At 39.5% G+C, this 26,025-nt stretch overlaps 2 protein-coding genes and 1 long non-coding RNA gene across 5 annotated transcripts in view; 2 read left to right on the top strand and 1 right to left on the bottom strand.

Annotated features, from left to right (window-relative positions):
• Nucleotides 1-26,025, top strand: part of LOC116981074 (phospholysine phosphohistidine inorganic pyrophosphate phosphatase) — a 146,709-nt gene that overhangs the window by 14,216 nt on the left and 106,468 nt on the right. Inside the window, exon 1 of one of the 3 annotated variants that reach the window (XM_033033749.1) lies at nucleotides 10,082-10,265. The exons of the other annotated variants lie outside the window; for them this stretch is intronic. Coding sequence (XP_032889640.1) covers nucleotides 10,141-10,265 — 125 coding nt within the window. The 5' untranslated portion in view covers nucleotides 10,082-10,140. Of the gene's footprint in view, nucleotides 1-10,081; nucleotides 10,266-26,025 lie in introns of those variants that run through there. 3 annotated transcript variants of the gene reach the window in all.
• On the bottom strand, nucleotides 1,133-6,061 carry nkx1-2 (NK1 homeobox 2). The gene is made up of 2 exons (XM_033033752.1): nucleotides 5,116-6,061; nucleotides 1,133-2,088 (listed from the first exon to the last, which is right to left on the bottom strand). The coding sequence occupies exons 1-2, from the start codon at nucleotides 5,351-5,353 to the stop codon at nucleotides 1,466-1,468; spliced, it is 861 nt and encodes a 286-aa protein (XP_032889643.1). The 5' UTR covers nucleotides 5,354-6,061; the 3' UTR covers nucleotides 1,133-1,465.
• LOC116981076 lies at nucleotides 3,831-9,165 on the top strand. Its single transcript, XR_004414158.1, has 3 exons — nucleotides 3,831-4,239; nucleotides 7,298-7,936; nucleotides 8,897-9,165. It is a non-coding gene; the product is annotated as an uncharacterized LOC116981076 (long non-coding RNA).

Genomic DNA, 26,025 nt, shown 5'->3' with positions numbered 1-26,025 from the left:
ATTTGTTCAATACAAGCTTTTAGAATGTCCATAATCCCACATCAATCAATTCACATTTATTTTCAAATTAAGGCTATGTCAAACATCTAGAAACATTGTCAGAAGTAAAATTAATCATGGAGAGAAATATCCTAAACAAATATTTATAAAAATGTAATATGGTTGCATAAGAAGATCCACCAGGAAGAAGGCCAAAGTGGAGGAACTGACTTTCTTCTGTCTTTAGAACTACAAATGATTACATTTATGAGCTGCAGTAACCCTCTTTCTTTATCATTTATAGTGAAACTGACGGGCTGAAAATCCAAAACTTACTTAAATCAAGAAATTCAACATTAGCTCATAGAAAATATTGTATTTTTAATTATGGCAAAAGTTATTTGTCTCTTGCAAAGTAGTGTTTTGATTGCCAAAGCCAAATTCCCTTGAGCATCCAAGAATAAATTATGGATCTTCTCTGAATTTAAGTTGTTAATAAAATGTTATGGACTCATTCTAATCAAGTTGTATTCTCGTGGTAGCAAAGTCCACATAAAACCTTAGAATATCAGTATGGAGATATCATAAACTATTTTCCAGAAGGACAGAGTAATTTGAGCTACTCTTGGATGGCAAGTTCCTTTCTCGTTTCATTTTTTCGTAATCATAATTTATTAGCCAAGTATGTTTTGCAACATACGAGGAATTTAATTTGCCATACAGTCATACCAATAAAGACAAACAAGACACCCAAATAAGTTTTTAACATGAACATCCACCACAGTGACTCCCCCACATTCCTCACTGTGATGGATGGCAAAAAAAGTTATATCTTCTCTTCTTTGTTCTCCCATGGTCGGACCACTCGAACCTTCTGTTATAATTTATAATTCCATTATATATTAACGATAGTGCCATATTCAGTGCATATCCATCCCATGAACCTCAGTATTTAATGCAGTCGTTTATTATCATGTGTATTTGTTCAATTTAATGAACAGAACATCCACATTGAATTTTTATATTTTTAGATCATTGTAACCAGACAATTGAAAATACTTAATATTCGGTAACAGTACTGAACAGTACAAAGGTATTGTTTACAGACTTTAGCACCAATGGACCCAGTACACAGGAGTGCCTGGTCCTTAGTTTCATAATCTTAGAATCATAATCTTAGCCTTAATAATGCTCCACCAAAACCCAACAGAACACACGTTTCTTCTGATTCTGTCAGGTTTGTTTATTCTTACCTACAGATATTGAATTGGCATATTTCTTGTATATTGTTAAAACTCAGAACTTGTCTATTTAAGGCTTTGAAACACTGCTTACAAATAAGTTATCATCAGTTGAGCTATTCAGTCCTCTTTAAGGTGATGATTACTTTATTACAAGATGGTTGTACAAAATGGTAGCTCAAGAATAAAAATTGTTGTTATTATGTTTGGTGTAAATAGTTACTTGAGATATACATATTTTGTTTTCATAAATGAGGTGCATAAAATGGTGTCAAGTAGGCAGAACTCAGGAAAGGAGACATCAAACCTGTAGTGGATGATACTAAAGGGACTGGTGTTGCTGTCTGGCAAATGACATTCCCTGCAGAGTAAGCCTGAAAGGTTGGAAAGCTGAGTGCACTTGGTCCAGGAGGACTTGGACTGATTAGCGACAGGCTTGTAGCTCCAGGCTGGATTGTGCTATCTGCTCCAGGATTCTGTTTCTTCCACTTTGTGCGTCTGTTTTGAAACCAGATTTTAACTTGTGTTTCTGTTAGGCTGAGGGCCAACGCAAGGTTGAGGCGTTCACATACTGATAGGTAACGCGTTGAGCGAAATTTATTCTCCAGAGCCACTAGTTGCTCATACGTAAAGGCAGTTCTAGCTCGTCTTGGTTTAGCACAGCCTGGTTCAGCTCGACGGCGTTTTTGTCTGGGTGCAGCATGATCGGACCTGGATTCCAACTCTGTGGGGGTATTCTGGTCGTTGTCTAATTCAGGTTGTATGGAATCCTTATCCTTTTTAAATTGTTGAACTTTTCCATGGAATTCTGGAGATTCTTTTGAAGTATTAGCGTTGGAATGTTTGCCTTGTTCCCAATCACTTCCATCTGCAAACAAACAGTTATAATGGTGTCAGCCATGTGAATTTTGGAAATGTTAGTAGGCAATGGGAATGAGAGCCTGCATAGACTTAATGGGCCAAATTACATCCTTCTATATCATATGGAAATATGCAACAATCTTCCCACCCCACCTTCCCTTAGCTTTGTGTACTATTTGAAATTGTGTGTAAGATCTGATTTTCTACACCATTTAGGTTCTCTGAATTCCCCAAACTGCTTTTATTTTAAACCAACCCCCAATTATTTTAGCTTTTCAGTTTAATCTAGATACTATATATCAGATTTTAGTATTTTTCTTCTATATTCTTGCAATTTTTGCTATATACTGCAGTTTTATTTATTACATGAATTTGTAGATATAACGCTTTCACATATCTTTCAAATTCATGAAATATAACCAGTTTGAACTTAATTTTTTAACATAATACAAAATCTATGAGGAAACCCACACAGTGAAGCACTGCATTCAGATAGCACAGATAAGTGAATATAGATGTGCTAGGAAGAAGGTAGGTGCAGGACTACATCCTTAGAGGAGGTCCAATAAAAAGGCAAGAGGAAATAGACAAGAACTGTGACACAAAAGCAAAATAAAAAAAGACAAATGGTTAAACAACCTAAAGTCACAATGACTCTGCTTGTAAACATTACAAGTGGGAAGACTTGAACAAACATGTTATGATTATGAGAGTAGAGTCCCAGTAGATATATTATCAACCACAAGGTACTGCTGTGAATTACAAACATGGTGTAATCAACTCCTCCATAGTTTCATTATCTCTTTTGCATCAATCCACCTCATATACAGTAAAGTTTAGCAGCTTCATACACAACCCATGCAAGTTTTATCGATCAGTTCCTACACCATATACTGATTTAAAGCTCATTTCAACCAACTGAAGTTTTTGGAAAATAAGTTAACTTAGTTTCAATTTCTTTAAAATTAAGATGTTAGGTGACTATAACATATATACAAATGTTCAAATATGTTAAGGATTGGTAATGCAGGATCAATTTATCTTGAAGATGATCAAAATACCATATGTTACAATGCATTTTATCTCCCAGTAAATAAAAACACGTTTTTTTTTCAGCTCCCCCCACTACAATCAGCCTGAAGAAGGGTCCGAAACATCGCCTGTCGTTTCCCTCACTGATGCTGCCTGACCCGCCGAGTTACTCCAGTGCTTTGTGTTTCACTCAAGATTCATTGTTTCTACACTCATGTGCTTGCAATTTTTCTTTATTTCCCTCAGTTTTCTACTTAATTTCTATAAACAGATCAATATTCCTTGAACATAAATCAATTATTAATAATGACAATTATCTCAATTACAAATCTATTGATTTCTTATCAATCCTATAAAATACTCAACACTTGTATGTATTTGATAGAACCTGGGATATACAGGTTATATCGAAACGGTGGATCGGTTTGGTCTCATGGACTATTTTCAAAGTTTAAAAGTGACTAACAATGAGCTAATGGACTTCCCACTGAAAATTACTCACAAGTGCTCAGAAATCAGAGATCAACTGTTTGCGAAATGCGCCCCAGAATTCGTCTAAAATCTGACCACTTTTAACAGCCTCTCTGCGAATTAGAGAGGCTGTCGGTATATAGACAGTCTGAAGAAGGGTTTCGGCCCGAAACGTCGCCTATTTCCTTCGCTCCATAGATGCTGCTGCACCCGCTGAGTTTCTCCAGCAATTTTGTGTACCTGTCGGTATATAGAAGTGTTTTTAAATTCGGAATTGTGGCAAACTCTGATTGTTATTTTACCAGTAAAAGATCATGAAGTGCAAATCCGGATACGTTGGTGAGAGCACTGCCATTTAGCAACGCGTTTCTTCCGAGATTAAAAAATAGGGAAGTTTTGTTATTGACATAGTTTATCGTAGGCACTCGACTTGAGATGTAATAATGGATCACGGTATATGTTTGCTTGTTTAAAAGGAAAGTAAGGATGGCGTGTCTAAATGGGCTGATCGCATCCTGATTGGGACGAAACCAAACCCAACATCAAGCAGATAGAGAGTTACCAGAGGATACACGAGAGGGTGTCCAAATCTACACCAGCCACGATGCGCAATTAGTCTCAGATTTTAACAGATCGATAATACCATCTATTAAAGGTAAGTTTTAATCGAAAAATATTTGGACCTTCGACCTGCTTCAGACACTCGTTTTCACGCTGTACCTGCAAGCTGCTGGAAGGAGATATGCACAAGTCAGTAATAGGATATCGATCATTTGAGCAGCGGCATCCTCTATGGGACGATTTAAACAATTACCCAGACTCTCTCCCAGTGCCAATCATACCCAGCAAAGAGCTGTTATTGAACAACTGTAATTGTTTTTCAAGATATGGCCAGCAGTGTAAGTCATTTTTATGATTTCAGTGTATTTCGCGATAAGAACAAAAGAGGGAAGATATTAAATTAATATGCACTAATCATGAGAGAGTCTCATTTAAAATGAAACACAATTGTTTTGTTTCTTATTCCAATACGTTTGCAGCACAGATGTGGTTATGTAACTGTCCAAGTGCAGATACGTTTTCCATAAGATGAACCATCTCTACATTTAAAAAAATATATATACACCAAATATGTTACGTATCTGACTCATACTCTAATTGAGTTCAGTTTCTACTTTTGACCACGGTATGATGTCTTAAAAAATAGACGCCGTCAATAAATGAAGACTTTTTTGCCCATAAAGTTAGAATGTTTCTTTTGAAAGCAATCTGTCAGTTTCATAAACTCAATCATTTCTGACTGTAGGTTGGTTTGGAGGCATATAGTTAGAAAGTAGATGGTTTAATTATTCAATTAACAGCGTTATTTTTCGTTGGATAAATCGGGTACAATTACAGACTACAAGAAGTACAGAGTAAGATCTTTATAGATTTCAATAAAGTGCCTGCAAGTGGTCTAATTAAAAAAAAAGTAACTTTGGTACAATCTGCTGTCGTGGATTAAAAATAAGACCGTGCATCATTTACTTACCAGAGTCAGTGCCGATTTGGTTGCTGTTCTTTTCAGCACTCAGCTTTACTGTCTCCTTTAGAGCCTGTTCTGCACTGGAGACTACGGGCATATCACTGTTTTCATTTGGCCCTTTGTCTTGCAGCCCTTGTGCCTGGGATTTACCTGTAAATTTTTGGGGGTCGAGGATATCTATGATGGAGAAAGATATCTTGTGAGTAGGGCTCATCCCTTCCCCACTGTCCGGACACTCGAACATCGCCCTCTTCCACTTTCGATACTACCCAGTAGGTACGACTTGTGTAGCAGTACAGATAAGACAGCGATTTTGTCACAAGTTGGCGCACAGAAGAATTCAGTTTGGAAGTAAAATAGGTTATCAAGAGACTCACAGTTCACACCTGACACCACAATTACTAGCTAATGCTTTAGGTTGGTGGCCATCAGTGGACAAAGAATTGATCCGTTATTAGGACTGCTCATCCGTTTGCCTTTAAAAGCAAATTGCAAAGCCTCGACATGAGGTGTAACCTCTGCTCCTGCGCGTGTATTGTGGGACTCCTCTCCGAGTGTGGAGCTGGTCTGTTGAATGCTTGGGTTCGTGACAGAGACTAATAGTATCGGTGCACGTGGTACAGAGCCCAGAAGCAAATCTCAGCTATTAACACTATAGAGACCTTTGGATATGCATGGACAGGTTCCGTACGCGTGATTACAATAATAGTTTAGGCGAACTTCAAAAGAATTTCCATTGCCATTACAATAGATGAAATACAATGGTGTGTTTTATTTGCGGTCACTTCATTTCAGCTAGCTGTTCCAGTGAATAATGAATGTGCGCAACCATGTCATATAAATGCGTATTATTGTTGTGGAATTGTGTTAATCTATCTATAACACGCTAGGGTGGATATTTAGTTCTGAATATTATTTAACAAACTACACTCTAATTGCAAAGGTGTGCAAGTTTAAGCAACGTAATAAAATATTTGCTATTAATTATGTTTTTCAGTTTTAAAGTTCCGTTGTAAATCAAGAGTGGCGAGCATGTCTTAATTAATTCAATTGCATACTGGCCGCACTCTTCCAAGTAAATATTTCGAAATTTCGTACTGCTTTTTTAATCTTGTCACGATTAAGTTCTGTAGTACGATAGTCTGCTGCAAGGACAAAAGCCTTGATGACTATATACCTTCTGGGAAATAATTGGTGAGCAGTGAGATTTTAGTTTTGCAAAATGCCAAAGACGTTATTCTGCAATCTACGTGTAGATTTTCTTTAAGATAGCATAGATGAATTACAATATTTCTTCAGTACTTCAAATCTATAAATGGATGAAAATGAAGTGACTCGCCCTGAAGCAATACAAATGTTGATTTATTTCTGCCACATAAACTCACAATGCTTGTATTTACTGTTCTCTTTAACATTATACATAACTGGATGTGTATATTCGACTAGAATAATGTGCTTTCGAAATAACCATTAGAACATTCTTTTATTAGTAGTTTTTGTTCACGGATCTCCGTTTCTATTGAAGTGAAATAGGTTTACTTTGAAATAACCTGTGGATAACGTTTTAAACATTGAATAGAAATGTACTATATCCATTCGATCCAGCCCATTTGGGGGCGTCTTGCAAATCAGCGGAACAAATTCGTGTTGCACTTTAACCGTCCATCCGGTACTTCAATTATGCTCTTTTGTCCGCTATAATTACACGGATCTTTTTAAAAACATTATGTAGATCAAATCATTTGCATCTGGTAATACCTCAAGAGGCGTTTCTAGACCGATGGAAATGCAGAAAGCTAGAGGATATATCACATATCAATGCTATTACCATCCAGCACCCATCTGGCGTTGCAAATAAAGTTTAAATCCAACCTTGCACGCACTTTTGACTAATTTCTCCACACATCCATTGTATTAAATGCAGCCACAAATGTGCATGTGTACAATACTGTTATAAACTTTAATGTGTATGTGTTTATATAGCTTAATGTTGTAACGATATATATATCGGAAGTGACATTTTAACCTTGATGCAGGCGATATTTGGGAATTGGTCTTTTCAACTCGTGCACCACAATGGATGATTCATAATCGCAGCGCCACTAAACCGACTAATAACATATCGCTCTATTACATCATTTCCATCAGACTATTTCAGTAATAAGGATGACATATACATTTTATTTAGATTTTATGTCGTTCTTTCAAGATGAAGGGGACATCTAAAGTTCGAGGACTTTATGAATAGAATATGGAAGCTAGATATTCACGCCAGTGCGCGTTCTGCGTCCCAATGGAAGGATTGGACTTTGTTGGTGTTTTGCAGCAATAGGGAAATACAATATTCTATTCAAATAGAAATCGTAAGTGAAACCATGAAACAATCTCACACAGCAGGACTTACCTAGAACTTCAAGTATCACGATAGTTATTAAGTAATAACAAGGAATTAATTCAGTAAACATGAAAACCAGACTGCAATGGTCCATTGTTTCATTTTTGTGCTGATATTTTCTAGGATCCTTGGTTCCCGAGTAATACTTTAATTGTTTGTTTCCGTATCGTGTGCCGTATCGTATTGTTAAGATTAGTTTTTTTAAACATTTAAAGTTGGGATAGCCTACTATTATGGACAAGCTAGACCAAACAACAAGCCGTTCATCAAATGAGCTTTAATGTACAATGAATAACGATATTACCATTTTCCTTTTAAAGTCTATTTCTAGGCTTTAACTACACAGGTGTGGACTACATACAGTGGAGGAAAGAACTGCAGGTGCTGGTTTAAATCGAAGATAAACACAAAATGATGGAGTAATTCAGCGGGGTAGGTCGCACAACACTGCTGCCTGCCCAGCTGAGTTACTCCAGCATTATGGACTACATACATGCTGATAGCCACTCTAAATGGCACAATTCATTCTTTTTTTCTTTGAATGTTCTTCCGATCTAATTTTGACAGGCAGAACCCACTTTAGCAATCTGTCTGAAGAGATAACGATGAATATGCATAAATATCTGCTCTGACTTCAAAGCGAAGCGGGAATCGTTGACAATTCCTTGCCCCCCCCACCCCCACCCCCACCCCCAGCCCCAGCCCCAGATGCTGCACGACCCGCTGAGTTCCTCCAACTGTTTTATCTTTGCTCCAGATTCCAGTATATACAGTCCCTCGTGTCTCGCTATTTATTTGTTGCTTTAGGTGGATTTTCCTATCAGAAAATCAATTAATTAATAGTACACAGTGTGCTCGAGTAATTCAGTGGGCCAGGCAGCATCTCTGGAGGATATGGATAGGTTATGTTTCTGAAGAAGGGTCTGAAAAGAGATCCAAATCCGAAATAACGCCTACCCATGTCCTCCGGAGATGATGCATGACCCTCCGAGTTACTCGCAACACTTTGTGCTCTTACTAAAATTCCAGCATCCTTTTGTCTCACTTAATTAATAACGTCATTAAAGCTATTCTCTACACGAATCAACATTTGGTTTTAAAACGTTTGACAATCATTGTGCAAATTCACCACAGTTGAAATGGATTCTCGTAAGACTACAACTAAAAATCAATGCGTTGCCTTTTGGAGGAATAGCATTTCCTTGTCCCGTTTTCATGATGCTATACCGAGTCTCCAGTCTGTTTACGGTGATACAATTTATTTCATGAAATAAGTTCCGTACAACACCCATTATGTTGTTCAATTAGACCAAATTATGGTTTGTGTTCTGCAATGATGCTTTTAAAAGCAATAAAAGTATGTTTCCTAAAGTTTTTTTGTTTTTTTTGCAGAATTGCGGTGAAATGTCCTGCCTTTTGGCAGTTTTAAGTAGCTTTCCCATGGCAAAGGATTAGAATTCAATGTGAGTGCTGTCTTTAAATTGCTTTGACGCCAGGTGGGATTCAGACCTGACCTGTCCTGATGGCAGCTGATGGCTTGAAACAAGCTGGAATCAATATTCACAGCGGGTGTCCTCTGCTGATAAGACTGTCCAAGACAATGTTCACTATCAAAGTAGACAGCTGAGATATTACACTATTAAAGATGTTGTTTAAAATAACTTGTTCAATCTCCAATTCTTACTAATGAGTTTTACAGTATAGATTATATCTGCAAGAAGATAGAACCCTTACAAACAGCAATAGGCGAACGCTTAGAAATTACGTTCCGAAGATTCCAAAAGAAATAGTTCAGAGGCGAAACACATTGTAGTATGACATAACTTGGTGAGAATGATGCGTGTAGCGATTCTATTAGTAGCTGAATAGTTGCTCGTTGATTCTAGATAAAAATCATTAGTGGAGAAACGATAAGAAGCAGTCCTGTTAATTACCATAAAATGATTGATTACGTGTTTATAGAGAAATTAATTAAATTTCGCTCCCTATTTAACAGCTATCTTCTGTAGTATATAGTTTAGCTACCATTTCATGTATGCAGAGAATTTATGCATTTCATAACCATACAAATGTTACGTTCTCGACTGATGTTTCGCGAAGTAGAGATATAGGCACATGTTTTTGAATTAAAAAAATAATTGGCAATTATTTATTGTTCCGAGCTTTTAAGTTTATACGTAATATCATTCTTTTCACATCTCATTGTAGCAACGATATATTGTTCCCAGTTTAACACGGAAATGAAAATATATACAGTCATAAACAGTTACGAGTTACTATTGGATGGATTTGAAAACGCGCTGACGATATAATTTATCCACACCTCATTTTATATATCAAACTACAATGAGGTGCACGGATTTCTGGTTCGCATGCAGCAAAACAAAAATAATATCGCTACTTTTAAAACACATTGCAGATTCCTGTATGCCATGCTCAGTGTCATGGATAACGATTGGTCAGTCAGCAGAGTTACGATTATGCTCCAATTAATGACTGGGACTTTGGGAGGTAGCCTGGACGTACGGTGCTCCGGCGTCTGTAGTTCGTCCTCTAGTATCTTTGCTTGTTACTTTAATAACCAGCGCCTCCCAATAAACGCCATCTCCCAGAGTGCAGCTTGTTCTGTTCTCGTGATGGCTGAATGGTGCAAGCCCGTGGGTAGAGTGAAGGGAGTGCTGTTGGATATTTGTGGGGTTCTGTATGAAAGTGGGGATGGAGGAGGGGTTCCCATTGTAGGTTCCGTGGAAGCGGTTAAAAGGTGAGTGTTAAAGCTCCAAGAGAAGTCTGCTCGCTTAGCGGGGTAGATTGACTCCGCAGCTTCGTAAGTAGCAGATGTTAAACTTGTCTTTTTGTTGAGATAAACAGTGATCAAATATTGGCCGTGTGAAGGCTTCAATACACACTGCCAACCCTCTTGGGAAGGTAACCGTCTCCATCCCATCAGAGGCTTATTAATGAACTACAATATATTGTATTCGGTCTATTGATCAAGCAAGAAATTTCTGACTGAAATTTAAACGCAGTCTAAACACATATTGGTCATATCTCGAGATAGTTAACAGTTCCCACAGCAGTAATATTAGTAAAGCTTCAAAATAGTTGTGCATCCAAATCAAAGTCCCTAAATGATTTATTCCTTGCACATTTAGTACCATTCACATGCAGCAGAGGACAATCTATTAGTCCGACTGAGCCTGCTTCTCATGAAGGCAGTCCAGGGTTCAAGAATGACCATCTTTCACTCGAATTTTGTACCTGCAGATGTTGACATAGTTGGGGTAGTGAGTTTGGAGAGGAAGGTGGGTAGTTTGGGAGGCAGTGCATTCCTCCTACAATTTATGCTCTGTTTCTGATTGCTCTTAGTACATAGTATTGAGATGGATACATAATGTTCCACCAACACATATTGACTGATTTCTTGAGGGAAGTAAGAAATTTAAGTAAACAATTCTGTCTCCAAATCCAAACCTTTTGCACACATGTCATTGTCACCTGGGATAAAATACCAAAGAATATAGTTGGGAATGTCAAAGTGATATTATGATTATCGTGGTATGATAACCATAGTTACAAAGTGGTTGTGACTATAGTGGTAACTAGCTTAAACACAATTTAAAGATGGATTATTTCCCAAATGTCTGGAGTGAGCCTGCAGCCCCAAACTTTCAGCAGCAGTTAGATTTGAGCAGAAGAGATTTGGCTGACACCTTCAAAGTATAATTGTGTAGCAAGTCAAATTACATTTTGTGTCTTTCACATTGTATTTAGGAAATTACTTTAAAATTAACAAAATAGAAATAGAGTCATTTAAAAATAAAAATGCATTCATAACAAACCCAAAATGAATAAATTATGCAAGTGGTTTATCCATTGAGTATCAGTCCAAACGATTATTTCTGAAGATGCATCAGAATACATCCAGAAGCCTAATACGCTGTTGAAATTTTGTTTGAGTGTTGAAACCATTTCTTATTTCTGCCCACAATGTTGTTCATCTAAGGTAGACACAAAATGCTGGGGAAAGTTTCTCCAGCATTTTGTGTCTACCTTTGATTTAACCAGCATCTGCAGTTCTTTCTTAAACATGTTATTCATGCAATTTGTTTTAAAAAGCTTCTCATTGTAACAAATACCAAACTTTTTAACTGTCTCTCATACACGTTGCAATAACAAACCAATACGAATAGAATAGCTGGGAGAACTAGCCACTCTGGTAGCCTGTGTGAAAAAAGAAACCAGTCAATGTTCTGGCTCAGTGACCCGTCATCAAAAGGGGGAAGGATTGTTTCAGATCCCAGCATCTGCAGTTTTATTTGTTTTCCAATTATTTGTTGCAATTTAACATTTATTACCTTTTAAATTTTTTAACATAATGCTGACATGAAAAATCAAGGCTACTTATTATGAGAACCTAAACATAAAATAGTACAGCACAGGAACGGGTATTTTGCCCCATGATGTTTGTGCCGAACATCATGCATAGTTAGACTGATCCCATTTGTCTGTACATGATCCATATCCCTCTATTTCCTGCACTTCCACGTGCGTATCTAAAAGCCTCTTAAACACCACTATCGTATCTACCTTCACCACCATCCCTGATGATGCATTCCAAGATCCCACCAGTCTCTGTGTTAAAAAAATAAATAAATAAAAAGTCACACACATCCCCATTAAACTTTCCCCCTCACACCTTATAGCTATGCCCTCCAGTGTTGGACATTTCCACCCTGGGGAAAAAAGGTTCTGAATGTCTTCTACCCTATAAATGCCTCTCTTAATTGTATGTACTGAAATTTACAGATTTGTGGCAGTTAGATATTTCTGCAAAATATAATTGCACCCCTCAAATAACTAATCAGTGCAATGGTCAGTTGATTGCCAGAATCAATAGTTCATGCTCTATCCAAGAAACATAAGCACAAAATCTACTCTGAAGCACAAGCGCTGCACTGCAGGGAGTGTTGCAATTGGCAATAGTGTCATACACCCATCATGATTCAGCATTGAAACAACTAGTCCATGCCAAGTAAATGCCCAATTAAGCTTGTCCCATTTGCCATAACCTATATCCCTCTAACCCATATGTTCAAGAAGGAACTGCAGATGCTGGAAAATCGAAGGTACACAAAAACTCAGCGGGTGAAGCAGCATCTATGGAGCGAAGGAAATAGGTGACGTTTCGGGCCGAAACCTATTTTGGCCTATTCTGTGGGTTTCGGCCCGAAACGTCACGTATTTCCTTCGCTCCATAGATGCTGCTTCACCCGCTGAGTTTCTCCAGCATTTTTGTGTACCTTCTCTCTAACCCATGATTTGTTTGAGAAATTAAAACATGTCGGTCTTCTAAAATTGGCAATTTCAGATGAGTGTTATATGGTGCTGTGGTCCTTGTTCATGGAATTCAGGACAATTATCCTTAACTGGATAGACAGTTGTATGAATTGTCTTCAAATCCAAATGATAAAAAAATGTAAATTTTTTAAACATTGTTCGAGCTTTCAGCTCTATCTGGTGATTCGGGTTATTGGGTGCATACCTGATGCAGGAAATCCTTGGACATGCTAACAATGATTGCATCCGGAGGTGCACAGCCCAGTTTTGTAGAGGGTATGATTGCATCCAGATAGTCAACTTTTGTGTTGTGTAGTGCCGAAAGAAACAGATTTACACAATTCCGTTCCTAAACCACCCCTTCACTCTTTTATTCCTTTCTGCCAAGCTTTTGCTGTTTTCTACTCTCAAACATATTGCACTGTGAGATATATTTAGGATGGACTGTAGAAATATTGTATGTGTTGCAGTTCAGCCACTGGATAATCTTTAATGTTACTTCCAAGTTTATCAAAATGGCAGTAACTAAAGAGTATTAAATGACTCGCTAAGAGTGAATTTAAATATATAGCTTCAGGTGAGCATGCATTTTAGGCTTCTTTTTGCAAATGGAAAACAAATCCATGACCTTGCATTCTTCCATTAGTTTTTTATCTTCTACTTCAAATATTGACTTTATTCACCATTTGGATGTGATGGTCTCTACCTCAACCACTTAACATACATAATATAGTCTGCAGTTTAATGTTTGTAATGGAGCAATTAACAATACTACAACTATAGGTTTAGTTATAGGAAGCCTACATTTTACATTAGCAGCAGGATACCATAGTGAGTTATTACTTTGTTAAAGGTGACATGTCTGAAGTCCCTATTTAGCCATAGCTCTGCTTACCAGTACTTTACATTTCTATCCTCATCGCCTGCCCATTGAGAGCCGTTCCATATGAAAAGCAAAGAAATGCCAGAGTTTTACAACATCCTGTTGTTGATTTGGTATAGTGCATCTGTTAGCAGAACTTTAAACAAGGAACATGGGATATTAACAAAAGACCAGCAAGTCCTATACACAAGAAGGCAGTAGGAGCAGCTGGCCAATATGTAGCGAGACAAAACCCTGCAGAGCCATAATTGTGCCAAGATCACAGGAAAACCAGCAAGGGGTTTGTTAGTTCCACAAATACACCCATAAAGCAATCTACCATCAGGGAGCCCCACATTTGTTAATTATCTGCCAAGTCAAAAACATTCTTACTAAGAAAAGATGACGGAACTTGCTTCAGTTCCGCTTAACCTAAGCTGACCCTAAACTACAGAATTCAAATTATATTTCATTCCTATAATCCACAACAGAGACATGTCCAAACAAAACAACAACAAATCTTATGGGGTTTTTTGATCAGATTGGAATATTTTTGCCATTTTGGATGAAAAACTCTGTCTCATGAACAAAGTTCATTTTGGAATTAGACGAATGGATGCATACAAACACTTAAACTAGCATGCTTTAAAGAGTTCTTGCAGGGATTCATCTTTTGGTGTAGATGCAGAACAATGATTTCAACGTCCTCAGCCTCTCCTCTTTCCCATGTTTGTCATGCCTTATTCCACTTTAGTGCTCCCAATATGTATTTTCCTTAATTGTGTTTTACCTTCACCTTAATTATCAGGGTTCTCAATGACATCTGTTCAATTTCTACACTTCTACTTCCACTCCCTCACCACTCACATTGGACAAGGATCAGGTTTCCTGTGATCATGTGTACCACCCCACCAAACTTCATTTTCATGGGTCAATCTCTGTTTTCTGACAACGCCAAAGTAATGCAAGCACCAAACACAGCTCGGTCTCTTCCCCTTAACCAATCCAATGCAACATCGTGGTCCACTTTTACATGTCCACCAACACTCGCTTCTCTTGTTGCATTTTACATCCAACTGTCAGAGTAGGATATGGAACAAGCTGCCAGACATCCAACAGGTCCTTTTATCTCCTCTTTCCAGGCATCGAAAGATGCAAACTCTCCTTCCAGGTGAAGCAGCCATTTACTTGTGCTTAATTCAATTTCATTTACTGCATTTGGTATTCATGATAAGGTTCCCCCTATATTGGGAATTGAAATGCAGATTGTGTAATTGCTGTTCAATCCTCAAGGGTGACACTGAGCTTCCAGTTGCATGTTCTGCAACCTCAACCATTTGTTCTACTTTTTTTTAATTTATAGGATCCAAAACTTCTTTCATGAAGTTTGTTAATCTTTCCCCTAAACACCTTCCTATGTATAAATAGCGCTTACTGTGTGTTTTCTTTAAAAAAAATACATTCATCAGAATTGATTTGTATCCTTTATTGTATCTTTTTAACTTTAAAATCAATAACCAGAAAACGTATAGATTGCATTGTACATAATTATGATATAAACATTGTGAAACCAAAAGTTGGCTTTCTCCCCAAACAAAAGGGGAACCAGCATTCATTTATGCAGGAAATAAATTTACTTTAAGCATTAAATGAATGACTAATTGCTTATAAAAGTCAAATGGTCATACAAGCTTGATGAATCTATTCTCCATTCCTTGCAATTATTTTTATAAAAAATACATTTGTTACACTATTTGAAATATATGCCCAAGTTCTCTGGAGATTATCAATTTATGAAGCAAATTTATTTTGCTATGTACGTCAGTGCCCCTCAAATCTTTGTGTTCAGGGTTAATTTTTCACTCTTGCCAGATGTTTGGTTACTAATTATAGGAACGATAATGTCTATTTGACAGTGGAAATGATAAATGAGTTCAAAGTTTTTTTTTATGTGGGATTTTCAATGTCAGCAATAGTTGAAGATTCAGAATGGAAGCGCTACAAACCGTTAACAACCAACTGAGAGCCGCAATAGGTAACAGCAGAAACCACGCGTTGAATGAGGAAGATTAAAACTGTGGTCCCAGCCTCACCCAGCCTTCTACTCGCGCACTCTCCATCTATTCCTTGGAGCCTTTGCGTGTTAATAACTATATCTCTATATAACTAAAAGTCTTAGTCTTGATTGTGCCCACGTTGTGTCGACCATGTGTCAACCTGGTTTTCCTATCTTTTTCCAAACGCTAGGCCGCAGCCTCACCATTTCACACATCCTACTCACATTTTCCCCGTCGAGGCGATAAACATCTTCCCGTCGCATTTCCACCTATATTTCCGAAGTTATTAATCGTTTAAAGTTTTAAAAACAGCCCGAAAACTCATCCATTTCGGAAAGGAAAAAAATGATGTCACAATGCCCCACTCCGTAGGAAGGGGCACTCCAGCGTTCCAACGGTGATGTCACAATGCACTCACAAGGCAGGATGGCCCAGTCCAGGAGCAATGGGGAGAGGTTCAGCAGGCTGGGACTTTATTCCTTGGAGCACGGGAGGCTGAGGGTTAATCTTATAGAGGTATAAAATCATTAGAAGAATAGATGGGGAGAATGCATGAAGTCTTTTACCCAGTGTAGGAAAATCAACGATTAGAGGACATAAGTTTAAGGTGCGAGGTGCCAGATTTAATAGGAACATGAAGGGCTACCTTTTGGTGGGTATATGGAACAAGCTGCCAGATAGTTAAGGCATGTACTATGACAACATTTAAAAAAATATTTGGAGAGGTACATGGATAGGAATAGTTTAGAGGGATGTGTACCAAATGCGGGCAGGTGGGACTAGTGTAGATGGGGCATCTTGGTCGGCATGGGCAAGTTGGGCCTCAGGCCAGTTTCCATGCTCTATGGCTTCCTCCCTGCTCCCTCCACATGAGATGTTCTGAATTCTTTAACAAAATGATCACAACCAGTTCTGTGTAGTTATGCTTCTGATAACTTTCAGTTGTCATGTCATAGCATCAACTAGTGTGGAAACTGGCCATTCTGCCCACGCAGACCAACATATATAGAAAAATGTTGCCCCTCAGGTTCCTATTAAAACTTTCTCCCACTCATCTTAAACCCATGTCTTATGGTTCTCGATTCCCCTCTGTATGGGAAAAGACTGCACTTACCTTATTTATTCCTCTCATGATCTTTTACACATCCATAAAATTACCCCTCAAACTTCTGCTCTCCAAGGAATAAAGTCCTAGCCTGCTCATCCTATAACGAAAGGTGGAAGTATTTTGTTTTATGCATGAGGAATGCCAAAAATTAAAATATGGAAACATTTAAATTGCAACACCAGCAATTGTATTCCAAGCACGCAAACTCAATTCTAGTAAACTTTGATTTGAAAAATGTTTTGTGAACCTAGTTTGACATGGAGTCTGATGCAATAAACACTTGTACCCTTTGGGCAAGGCATAAGCAGCAATGTTTTGAGTATCACTCTATCAAAAGTCACTCTTGGATGGAAAATGTTTTTCACACTAAGTGAGTATAGAAGTTGGGAGGCATGTTTCAGTTATATCAGAAGTTGGTGAGGCCCCATTTAGAGTAATGAGTTCAGTTCTGGGCACCGTGTTACAGGAAAGTTGTTGTCAAATTGTACTGGGGATACTGAGAAGATTTACGAGGATGTTGCTCGAGAATCTGAGCCATAGGGAGAGGTTGAGCAGGCTGGGACTCTTATTCCTTGGTGCGCAGGAGGATGAGGGGTGATCCTAAAGAGATGTATAAAATCATGAGAGGAATAGATTGGGTAGATGCACAGAATCTCTTGCCCAGAATAGGGGAATCTAGAACTAGAGGTCATAGGTTTAAGGTCAATGGGGAATGATTTAATAGGAATCTGAGGGTTAACTTTTTCACACAAAGGGTGGTGGGTGTATGGAACAAGTTGCCAGAGGAAGAAGTTGAGGCAGAGACTATTGGAATGTTTAAGAAACAATTAGACAGATACATGGATAGCCAGGATTAAAGGGATATTAGACTAAGTGGGACCCGATGGGTGCCATGTTCATACGGGAGGGCTGGTCCCCCAACGCAATATTCCACCTCTCCACCAATTCCAATATTGATGGCCAGTGGGGGGGCGGGGGGGGGGGAGAGGTTCTGGAGAACTAGTATGGGTGTTGTGGGCTGAAAGGACTGGTTTCCAGAGGGCTAGTATGGACATTGTGGGCCGAATGGATTCTTGGGCTGGCAGCTCAGTCGCTCAGGCCTGGTAGGGTGGCAGCTCAGTCGCTCAGGCCTGGTAGGCTGGCAGCTCAGGGCTGGTGGGCTGGCAGTTCACTCACGGCTATTCCTTGAAATTCCATTTCAAGCAGAGTGCAGGCCACCACATTCAATTTCATAGCATTTCAAGCAAAGTGCAGGCCACCACATTCAATTTCATAGCATTTCAAGCAGTGCAGGCCACCAAATTGCCAAACAACTCATTGCATTGTCATTAAGGGTTAACAAATCATTTATTGCAAGTACATTGCAGACTCACAGTTCAGTTGATTACCAGCTAAGAATCATAGTTGTGGACTCTCCCTCGCGATCTTCCGGAGTGACTGACTCGCGTCCAGGCATCCGGGTTTTATTGTCCTGCCCCCCCCCCCCCCCCCCCCCCGGAAGGGGTGTTACCTTCATCATGGTGGTTGACAGGCGAGAGGACCAATCAGCTGATCTCAAGATTTTTTAAACACTCATAACATTTTTATTTTTCATCGATCAGAAAAATCGTCGGGGCTGCCTCAGCGGAGGAGGAATGTGAGTAAGATGGCGAAAAATCATAGCGATATAGGGTAGCGTTTCTTCTAAAATCAATGTACAGCGCAGACAGGAAGTGATCAAGATGAGACTTTTAGTTATATAGATTGACCAAACGCAGGCAGGTGAGACTATCGTAGATGGGACATGTTGGTCGGTGTGGGCAAGTTGGAATGAAAGGCCTGTTTCCACGCTGTATTACTTGATGACTCTATCTGCTGCTGAAACAAGGGTGTACTTTTTATTGATGGTTCTTTGTATTGTGAACCAAATTTTAAATTTCAGGCAGCACAATGTTATAGCAGTGAGTGCTTCGACCTCACAGTTCCAGAGGCATACATTTGATTCTAATCTCTTGTGGATGGCAGGAGACTGGATCTGTGAGAACAGATAGGTTGCAGGAAAATATGTCGTAGAATGGGACTGAAGAGTATGTTCTGATAACCAGAATAAGCTTATTGGACTGAATGGCTTCATATTTAGTAAGGAAATATGTGAAGCTAAAAGGTTTCTTAGAACTTCCTCAACATTGCTTCAGATGCAATTTTGATGGTAGCCTGTGGAACCATTGGAAGGAGCTCTGTATCTTCATATTCAGATTGTCATCTTGATATTTGCAGTAAAGGGCATGTGAAAAACAATATCTGTGACAATAAATATTATGATATATCATTCATTTTTCAGAAATGTGAAAAAATGGCAGAAATAGTTTGGTTGGGAAAAGGTACATCTATAATCTACATAAACTAAAGTTCTTTTCTGTTCTGAGATGCGGATGAGATTGTTTTACATTTTATTCCTTGAGAATTAATTGTAGAAATGTTATTATGTAGTTCCTCCACTTTTCACTCATTAAGCACAAACCTGATTTTATTTTATTTTTTTTATTTCTTTATTTTTTTATTGAAAATTAATTTCATTAGCTGCTATTAAATCAAATGTCAAAATCCAGACAGCAATGATTTGGATCTGTGTCAGTGCAAAGGACACCAAAGAACATTTCACTGGGCATTGATGACAGTCCCCTGGCAAGGCAGCATAGAGGTGGCCCTGTTGCTGTATTTAATGTTGAAGGTCATTTGGAATCTGCTATGCAAGTGATTATGGAAACTAGTTTCATATAGTAGTGCCAAGGGAAATTTGATTTAATATGGTGATAATTGTGTTACTAATGATAATTACTTTGTACAAATGTAAAACACTTTGTATTTAGAGTTCAAGGCACCCTGGACCAGTTTCCTATACAACATTTACTCAAGACAAAATATGGTGCCAGAAAGATGTAACAATTGCAAGCAGCATACGAGACTATACCAGTGGGTGTATATGACCCGACAAGCTCAGTGGATCTGACTCATAAGAATGCAAGTACAGCACCTGAATGCATCAGGGACGTTTAAAACTGAATACTGCAGCCACAACTACAGCAGTACGTAGCGGGCTTTTAAAGCCATGCGTTAACAATTTCAAGTTCACCTGACAGACGCAGCGAACCCGATTCTTCAGAACACTTGCAGCACCTGGAAGCATAAGGGAGACATCCATTGTGCTAGAAAACGTGGATGCCAAGGAGGCTTTTAAGACTGAAGCTTTGTGGTATGCGAGCCCCTCTCACTAGCATCCTGCTGGCCAATGTACAGTTGCTGGAGATCAAGACAGAAGAAATGAGTTCCACACTACTATATCTGAGGGACAGTTGTGCATTCTGTTTCATAAACACATGGCACACCCAAAAGTCTCTGGATACAATGGTCCAGCCAAGTGTTTTCCATTCACTGCATGGACCAGACGGCAGCATCAGGAAAAGGAAGTGGCATCTGCTTCATGATAGACACGTTGTGGTGCTCAGACAATGGCGGTCTTATCCCATTCCTGCTCCCCCAACTTGGGGCATGTGGTGGTTAAGTGCTGGCCATTCTATTTTCTAAGAGAGTTCTCTGCCGTCATCCTCTGTGAGACATTAAGGTATTATTTGAAGATTTGGGCACCACAATCAGTGGAAATAGAACAGATGTAATGCTGATGCTCTAAAAAGAGCTGGTCAGGCTGTATTTGGAGTATTGTGAACTATTTTGGGCACCATATCTGAGGCAGTATGTACTGGAGAGGGTCCAGAGGAGGTTTACAAGAATAATCCCAGGAATTAGTTGTTTAACATATGATGATCGTTTGACGACACTGGGCCTGTACTCGCTGGAGTTTAGAAGAATGAGGGGTGACCTCTTGAAACATGCAGAATAGTGAAAGGTTTGGATAGAATGGATGTGGAGAGGATGTTTCCACTATTGGGAATGATTAGGAATAGAGGTCATAGCCTCAGAATTAAAGGACGTTTTTTTAGGAATGAGATAAGCAGGAATTTCTTTAGTCAGAGGGTGGAAAATCTGTGGAATTATTTGCCACAGAAGGCTGTGGACGCTGTCAATGGATATTTTTAAAGCAGAGATTTTTTATTAATACGGGTGTCAGGGGTTTTGGGCAGAAGGCAGGAGAATGTTAGGAGGGAGAGATAGATCAGCCATGATTGAATGACGGAGTAGACGTGATAGACCGAATGGCCTAATTCTTCTCCTACCACATGACCTCATGACGTATCCCTGTGCCTTCCACATTATCAGTGGGAACCTCAGCCAGGCTAGTTTGAAGAAGTATCTGGCAAGCTACTATCAACACCAGAAGACCCAACACACCAACCATCATTATACCACCACCAAGAACACCTATCACTCCGACCATCATGCACACTTTGGAAAGACTGGTCACCTGGCTGCTCTGCTTCTACCTGTGTGCAGACAGAGCTGAAGAGTGTGGTACTGGCAAAGTAAACAATGAAGAGCTGGTCAGTGAGTTACAAAGAAGAGGAGTTACGAGACTGCTTTCATTCGATGGACTGGGCTATGTTCAAGAATTAATCTTGAATGAATATGCCACGGCTGTCAGCAAATGTCTGGACGAGTATGCACCAACAAAACATTCTGAGTCTTCCCCAACCAGAAACTCCAGATGAACCAGGAGACTCCTAATCAGCTGAGAATAAGATCTGTGGCATTTCACACTGACAATCCAGGATCATACATAAAGACCAGGTATGACTTCCTGAAGGCTGCTCACAGCTAAGCTAGTGATACAGATGATTGATTGACAGGCAGGGTTTGCTTATCACCTCCTTGAAGGCAAAACCGGGTAGCATAAATGGCAACGATGGATCACTTTCTGATGAGCTGACAGCCTTCTATGCATGCTTTGAAAGGGAGAACAATGATGCATCTACCTAAGCCCCTACAGTCCCTGACAACCTCATGATTTCAGTCCCAGGCCAGAGCATTATCCAGAGGGTGAATCTAGGTAATGTCTAGTCCAGATCGCCTGTCTGGCCAAGTACTAAAGCCCGCATGGACCTACTAGCTAGAGTATTCAGATGCTATCTTACTGGCTCTCCACTCTGTTCTGAATGGGTTTGGATAGCAGGGACACATAAATCAGGCTGCTGTTTACCAACTGTAGCTCAGCATTCAACACTATTGTCTGCTCCAAACCCATCACCAAGCTCTGGGCCTCTGCAGTTCCCTTCCCTTGAATACCTCTTTGACAGACCTCAATCTAGTTGGAGTGGTAAACAACATCTACTCCTCATTGACCATCAGAATAGGTGCACCTCGCGGATGCATGTACAACCCATTGCTCTACTCACTTTACACCCATGTCTTTGTGTTTAAGTACATACTGTATACTTTATACTAAGTACAGCTCCAACGCCGCCTATAAACTCACAAGCAACACCACTTTTATTGGCTGAATCATGGGTGATGATTAGTCAGCATTCAGGAGAGAGATGAACTACCTAGTTGAGTGGTGCCACAACAACAACTTCTTGCACAACGCCTGCAAGACCAAGAACTGAGCATTAACTTTAGAAAAGGAAGATGGGAGATCCCATGTCAATTTCCATTGATGGGTCAATGGTGGAGAGAGCTAGCAACTTCACATGCCTGGGAATTAACATCTCGGATGACTTGTACTGGGCCAAGCACATGGATACAATCATGAAGAAGGTGCACCAGTACCTCTACTTAAAGAGATTCATAATGTTTCTGAATACTTTAACAAACTCTACAGATATACTGTAGAAAGTATCCTGATGGGTTGCATTGTAGCCTGGTATACCAATTCCAATGCACAAGAATGCAAAAGGTCATAAGTGATAGGAGTAGAATTAGGCCTTTTGGCCCATCAAGTCTACTCTGCCATTCAATCATGGCTGTTCTACCTCTCCCTCCAAAAGCTGCAGAAAGTGGTGGGCTCATCCCAGTCCATCACAGGAACAGCCCACCTCTCCATCAAAAGCATCTACATGAGATGCAGCCCCAAGAAGGTGGCATCTATCATCAAAGATCCTCATCATCCAGGCCACTCCCTCTTCTCACTGCTACCGTTCGGCAGGATATTACAGAAGCCTGCAATCCCACACCACCAGGTTCAGGATCAGCTACCTTCCTACAACTATCAGGTTCTTGAACCAACGTACATTGCCTTAGCCTAATCTCGGCAGTGGAACACTGCGGCCCACCTTTTCCACTGTGATGGATTTGTTTTTTTTCTGATTGTGTTTTTGCACAGATGTATCATTGTTTGCACAGTTGTCTTTTCTTTTAGAATGTTATGTATCATTTATGCAGTCGCTGTATTCTACCCTTTATGAGAGGACATTTCACTGTCGTTGGGTGACTATTTTTCTAATTTCTACCCAGTCACTCTGTAACATTATTGAATTAGATTATTAAATTGGGTATGATTTTATTATTTTGTCCCAAACCTTAAATTAACTGATTTCAGCATGATCTTTGCAGGCAAAGGAACATTTTCAATCCAACAGTAGGAATTTAATCTACTCTCTTGACTATGCACATTGTAAATGTTCTGTGCTTGATTTTAATAATGACTAAAGTTTCTGCCCCGGCCAGCGGAAGAAGTTCCAATTCTAGTTTGCTTTGCAAATGTTGAGCAATTTTATGCTCAGATTTCTGCTCATCGGTGCTGGTGGGTTATATATTGCAGATCAGGGTTACATCAGGTAAAAACTGGAAGCTCACATCTGTAAAATGAATGAATGAATGTCAAACCTCGTTCACTGATCTAGATCACTTTCAACATCCACATATCCATGGCTTAAAGGGGTCATTGGAATTTAGATTTATACAAGGTCACTTGGGATGTACATTAATTGTCATAATGCTTACCTGTTCTGGGGCAATAACAAATGCTTTTCATTATTTGCACATGACTGAGCCTGGCAGATGCTGACAGCCAGCAGATGTGTAGAATTCTGGTTGATTTGTAAGGAGTTGCACATCTGACACTGAGTAATTGCATTGTGGGACATCATCAGACTGTTGACCTGCTGGGACGAGGTAAAGGTCAGTTCAAAGCTGCCTTGTAGTGGCTAAACTCCTGATCAACCAACTTATACTCCTCTGACAGTGTAGCATTTCATCTTGTAATGATGAGTGTCTATAAGTACATTGTACAGCATTTTAATAGTAAGATTAAACGAGAACTTACCAGTTTGAAGTTTGATCTGTATTTTATGAGGAGTTACGATGAGGGATTACGTGAAGAACCCCGCCAGGACGCATGCGTGTCATTCTTCAAAGCAGCGGTGTGAAATCACAGATAACTGTAATGACTAAACATAGTAGGATTAGAGAAGAGGTACCAGTTAAGTATATGATCAGGGTGGGAGCGGAGGGCACGTAATCCCTCATCGTAACTCCTCATAAAATACAGATCAAACTTCAAACTGGTAAGTTCTCGTTTAATCTTACTATTTTACTTCGGAGTCACGTGAGTGACTACGTGAAGATTTTAAAGCTCTGTGATTTCATGCCGTGGCAACGAGTCCATGCATCACGTCTGCCTTGACTGTGGGAGGAATAGTGTTAACATAATTGCACATGATTCGTTATTGAAATCATAAAATTTATTAACACAAATTATAACCCCTTTTATGGGTTTAATTAATTTACAGAATTTAACATGTTTTCTGCAAATGTTCCAGTTTTCATCACTGGTTTATTGTAAAATGACTGGAAAGTTCTTTCCCCTGACCATCCTGCTGCTTCGAGGACTTGGTCCATGGGCACATCCAGTTGTACTGCTGCCGATGTAGCTGCAGCCCTGGTGGAATGAGATTTTAAAACGTTAGTATCGACCCCAGCCTGTGTCAGTACTTGTTTCAGCCATCTCGAGATGGTCTGGACCGTCACTCTTTTGTGAGGTTGCTTATGGCTGATCAGCAGTCCCTTCTCATTGCCTCTTAGGATTTTTGTTTTCTCCATGTATAGTGACAGGTGTCTAACTATACAGAGACGGTCATCTGCAGGGTATGACCTAAATTGGATATTGAGGCCTGCTGATCCCTGTCTGTTCTGTTTTACTAGTTCGTATATGTGGAACGTAATATCGTCAGGTGAGGAGGTCATGTTGTCCAGTCTGAGTTTGTGCAGTGACTGAACCCTCTGTGCCGTGACCAATGTCATTAACATGACTGTTTTTAAAGTTAGTCTGTGTAGGGACAGAGTAGATGTTGGAGACCAGTTCCTGAGTGCTTTCAGGACAATGCTTACATCCCAAATTTGGGAGTACCTGGTTTTTGGGGGATTCGTATTAAATATTCCCCTCATGAGCTTAGTTACCAGAGGGTGAGTCCCTACCGTGTAACGCTCTGTCCCTTGCCATAGGTAAGTCGACAAGGCACATCTGGCGCTGTTGATGGCACTGTAGCTGAGCCCCTCATCATAGTGGAGGCCTGCCAGATATTCCAGAACAGACGGGATGTTAATATTTCTGTTGGTGATTTTGTTCTTATGACAGTACATTTCCCACTTCCTGATGTAGACCAGATATTGTTTTTTAGTTGATTCTCTTTGGGCCGCCAAGATGATGTTCGCTGTTCGGTCCGTTAGTCCCAGTTGTAGAAGTGGTGTTTTTAAACTCTACAAATTAACAGGTTCAAGCATTTATGGCATGGATGGCTATCCCCTGTCACAGGTTGTAGTAGTAAATCTGGTCTATGTGGGATGGTAATACATGGTTCTAATACCATGTTTTGCACCACTGGGAACCATGGTTGTGTAGGCCAATCGGGTACTACCAAAATACCAGACGCAGAGTCTTGTTGTATTTTCCTTAATACCTGACTGATGAGGCAGAAAGGAGGGAATGCGTAAATAAACAATTTCCCCCAATGCAGCGAAAATGCATCTGTTGCTGCTGCCCCAGGGTCTGGTTCCCATGAAACATAATTAGGTATCTGGTTGTTTAGTCTGGATGCGAATAGATCGATATTCCATATTTTGCTGTAATGTCAGCAAATACCATTTTGTTTAACATCCATTCGGTGTTTTCATTAAATTTGCGTGACCTGGTGTCTGCCACTAAATTTAGTCTCCCTGGCAGGTAAGTGGCTGATATCCAAATATCTCTCTGGATGCACCATTGCCAAATTGAATTAGCAAGATTGTC

Source organism: Amblyraja radiata, chromosome 15, assembly GCF_010909765.2.
Source record: "Amblyraja radiata isolate CabotCenter1 chromosome 15, sAmbRad1.1.pri, whole genome shotgun sequence".
Classification (NCBI taxonomy): Eukaryota; Metazoa; Chordata; class Chondrichthyes; order Rajiformes; family Rajidae; genus Amblyraja; species Amblyraja radiata.
The sequence above is the reverse complement of the archived record's forward strand: the minus strand, read 5'-3'. Positions and strand labels throughout refer to the sequence as shown.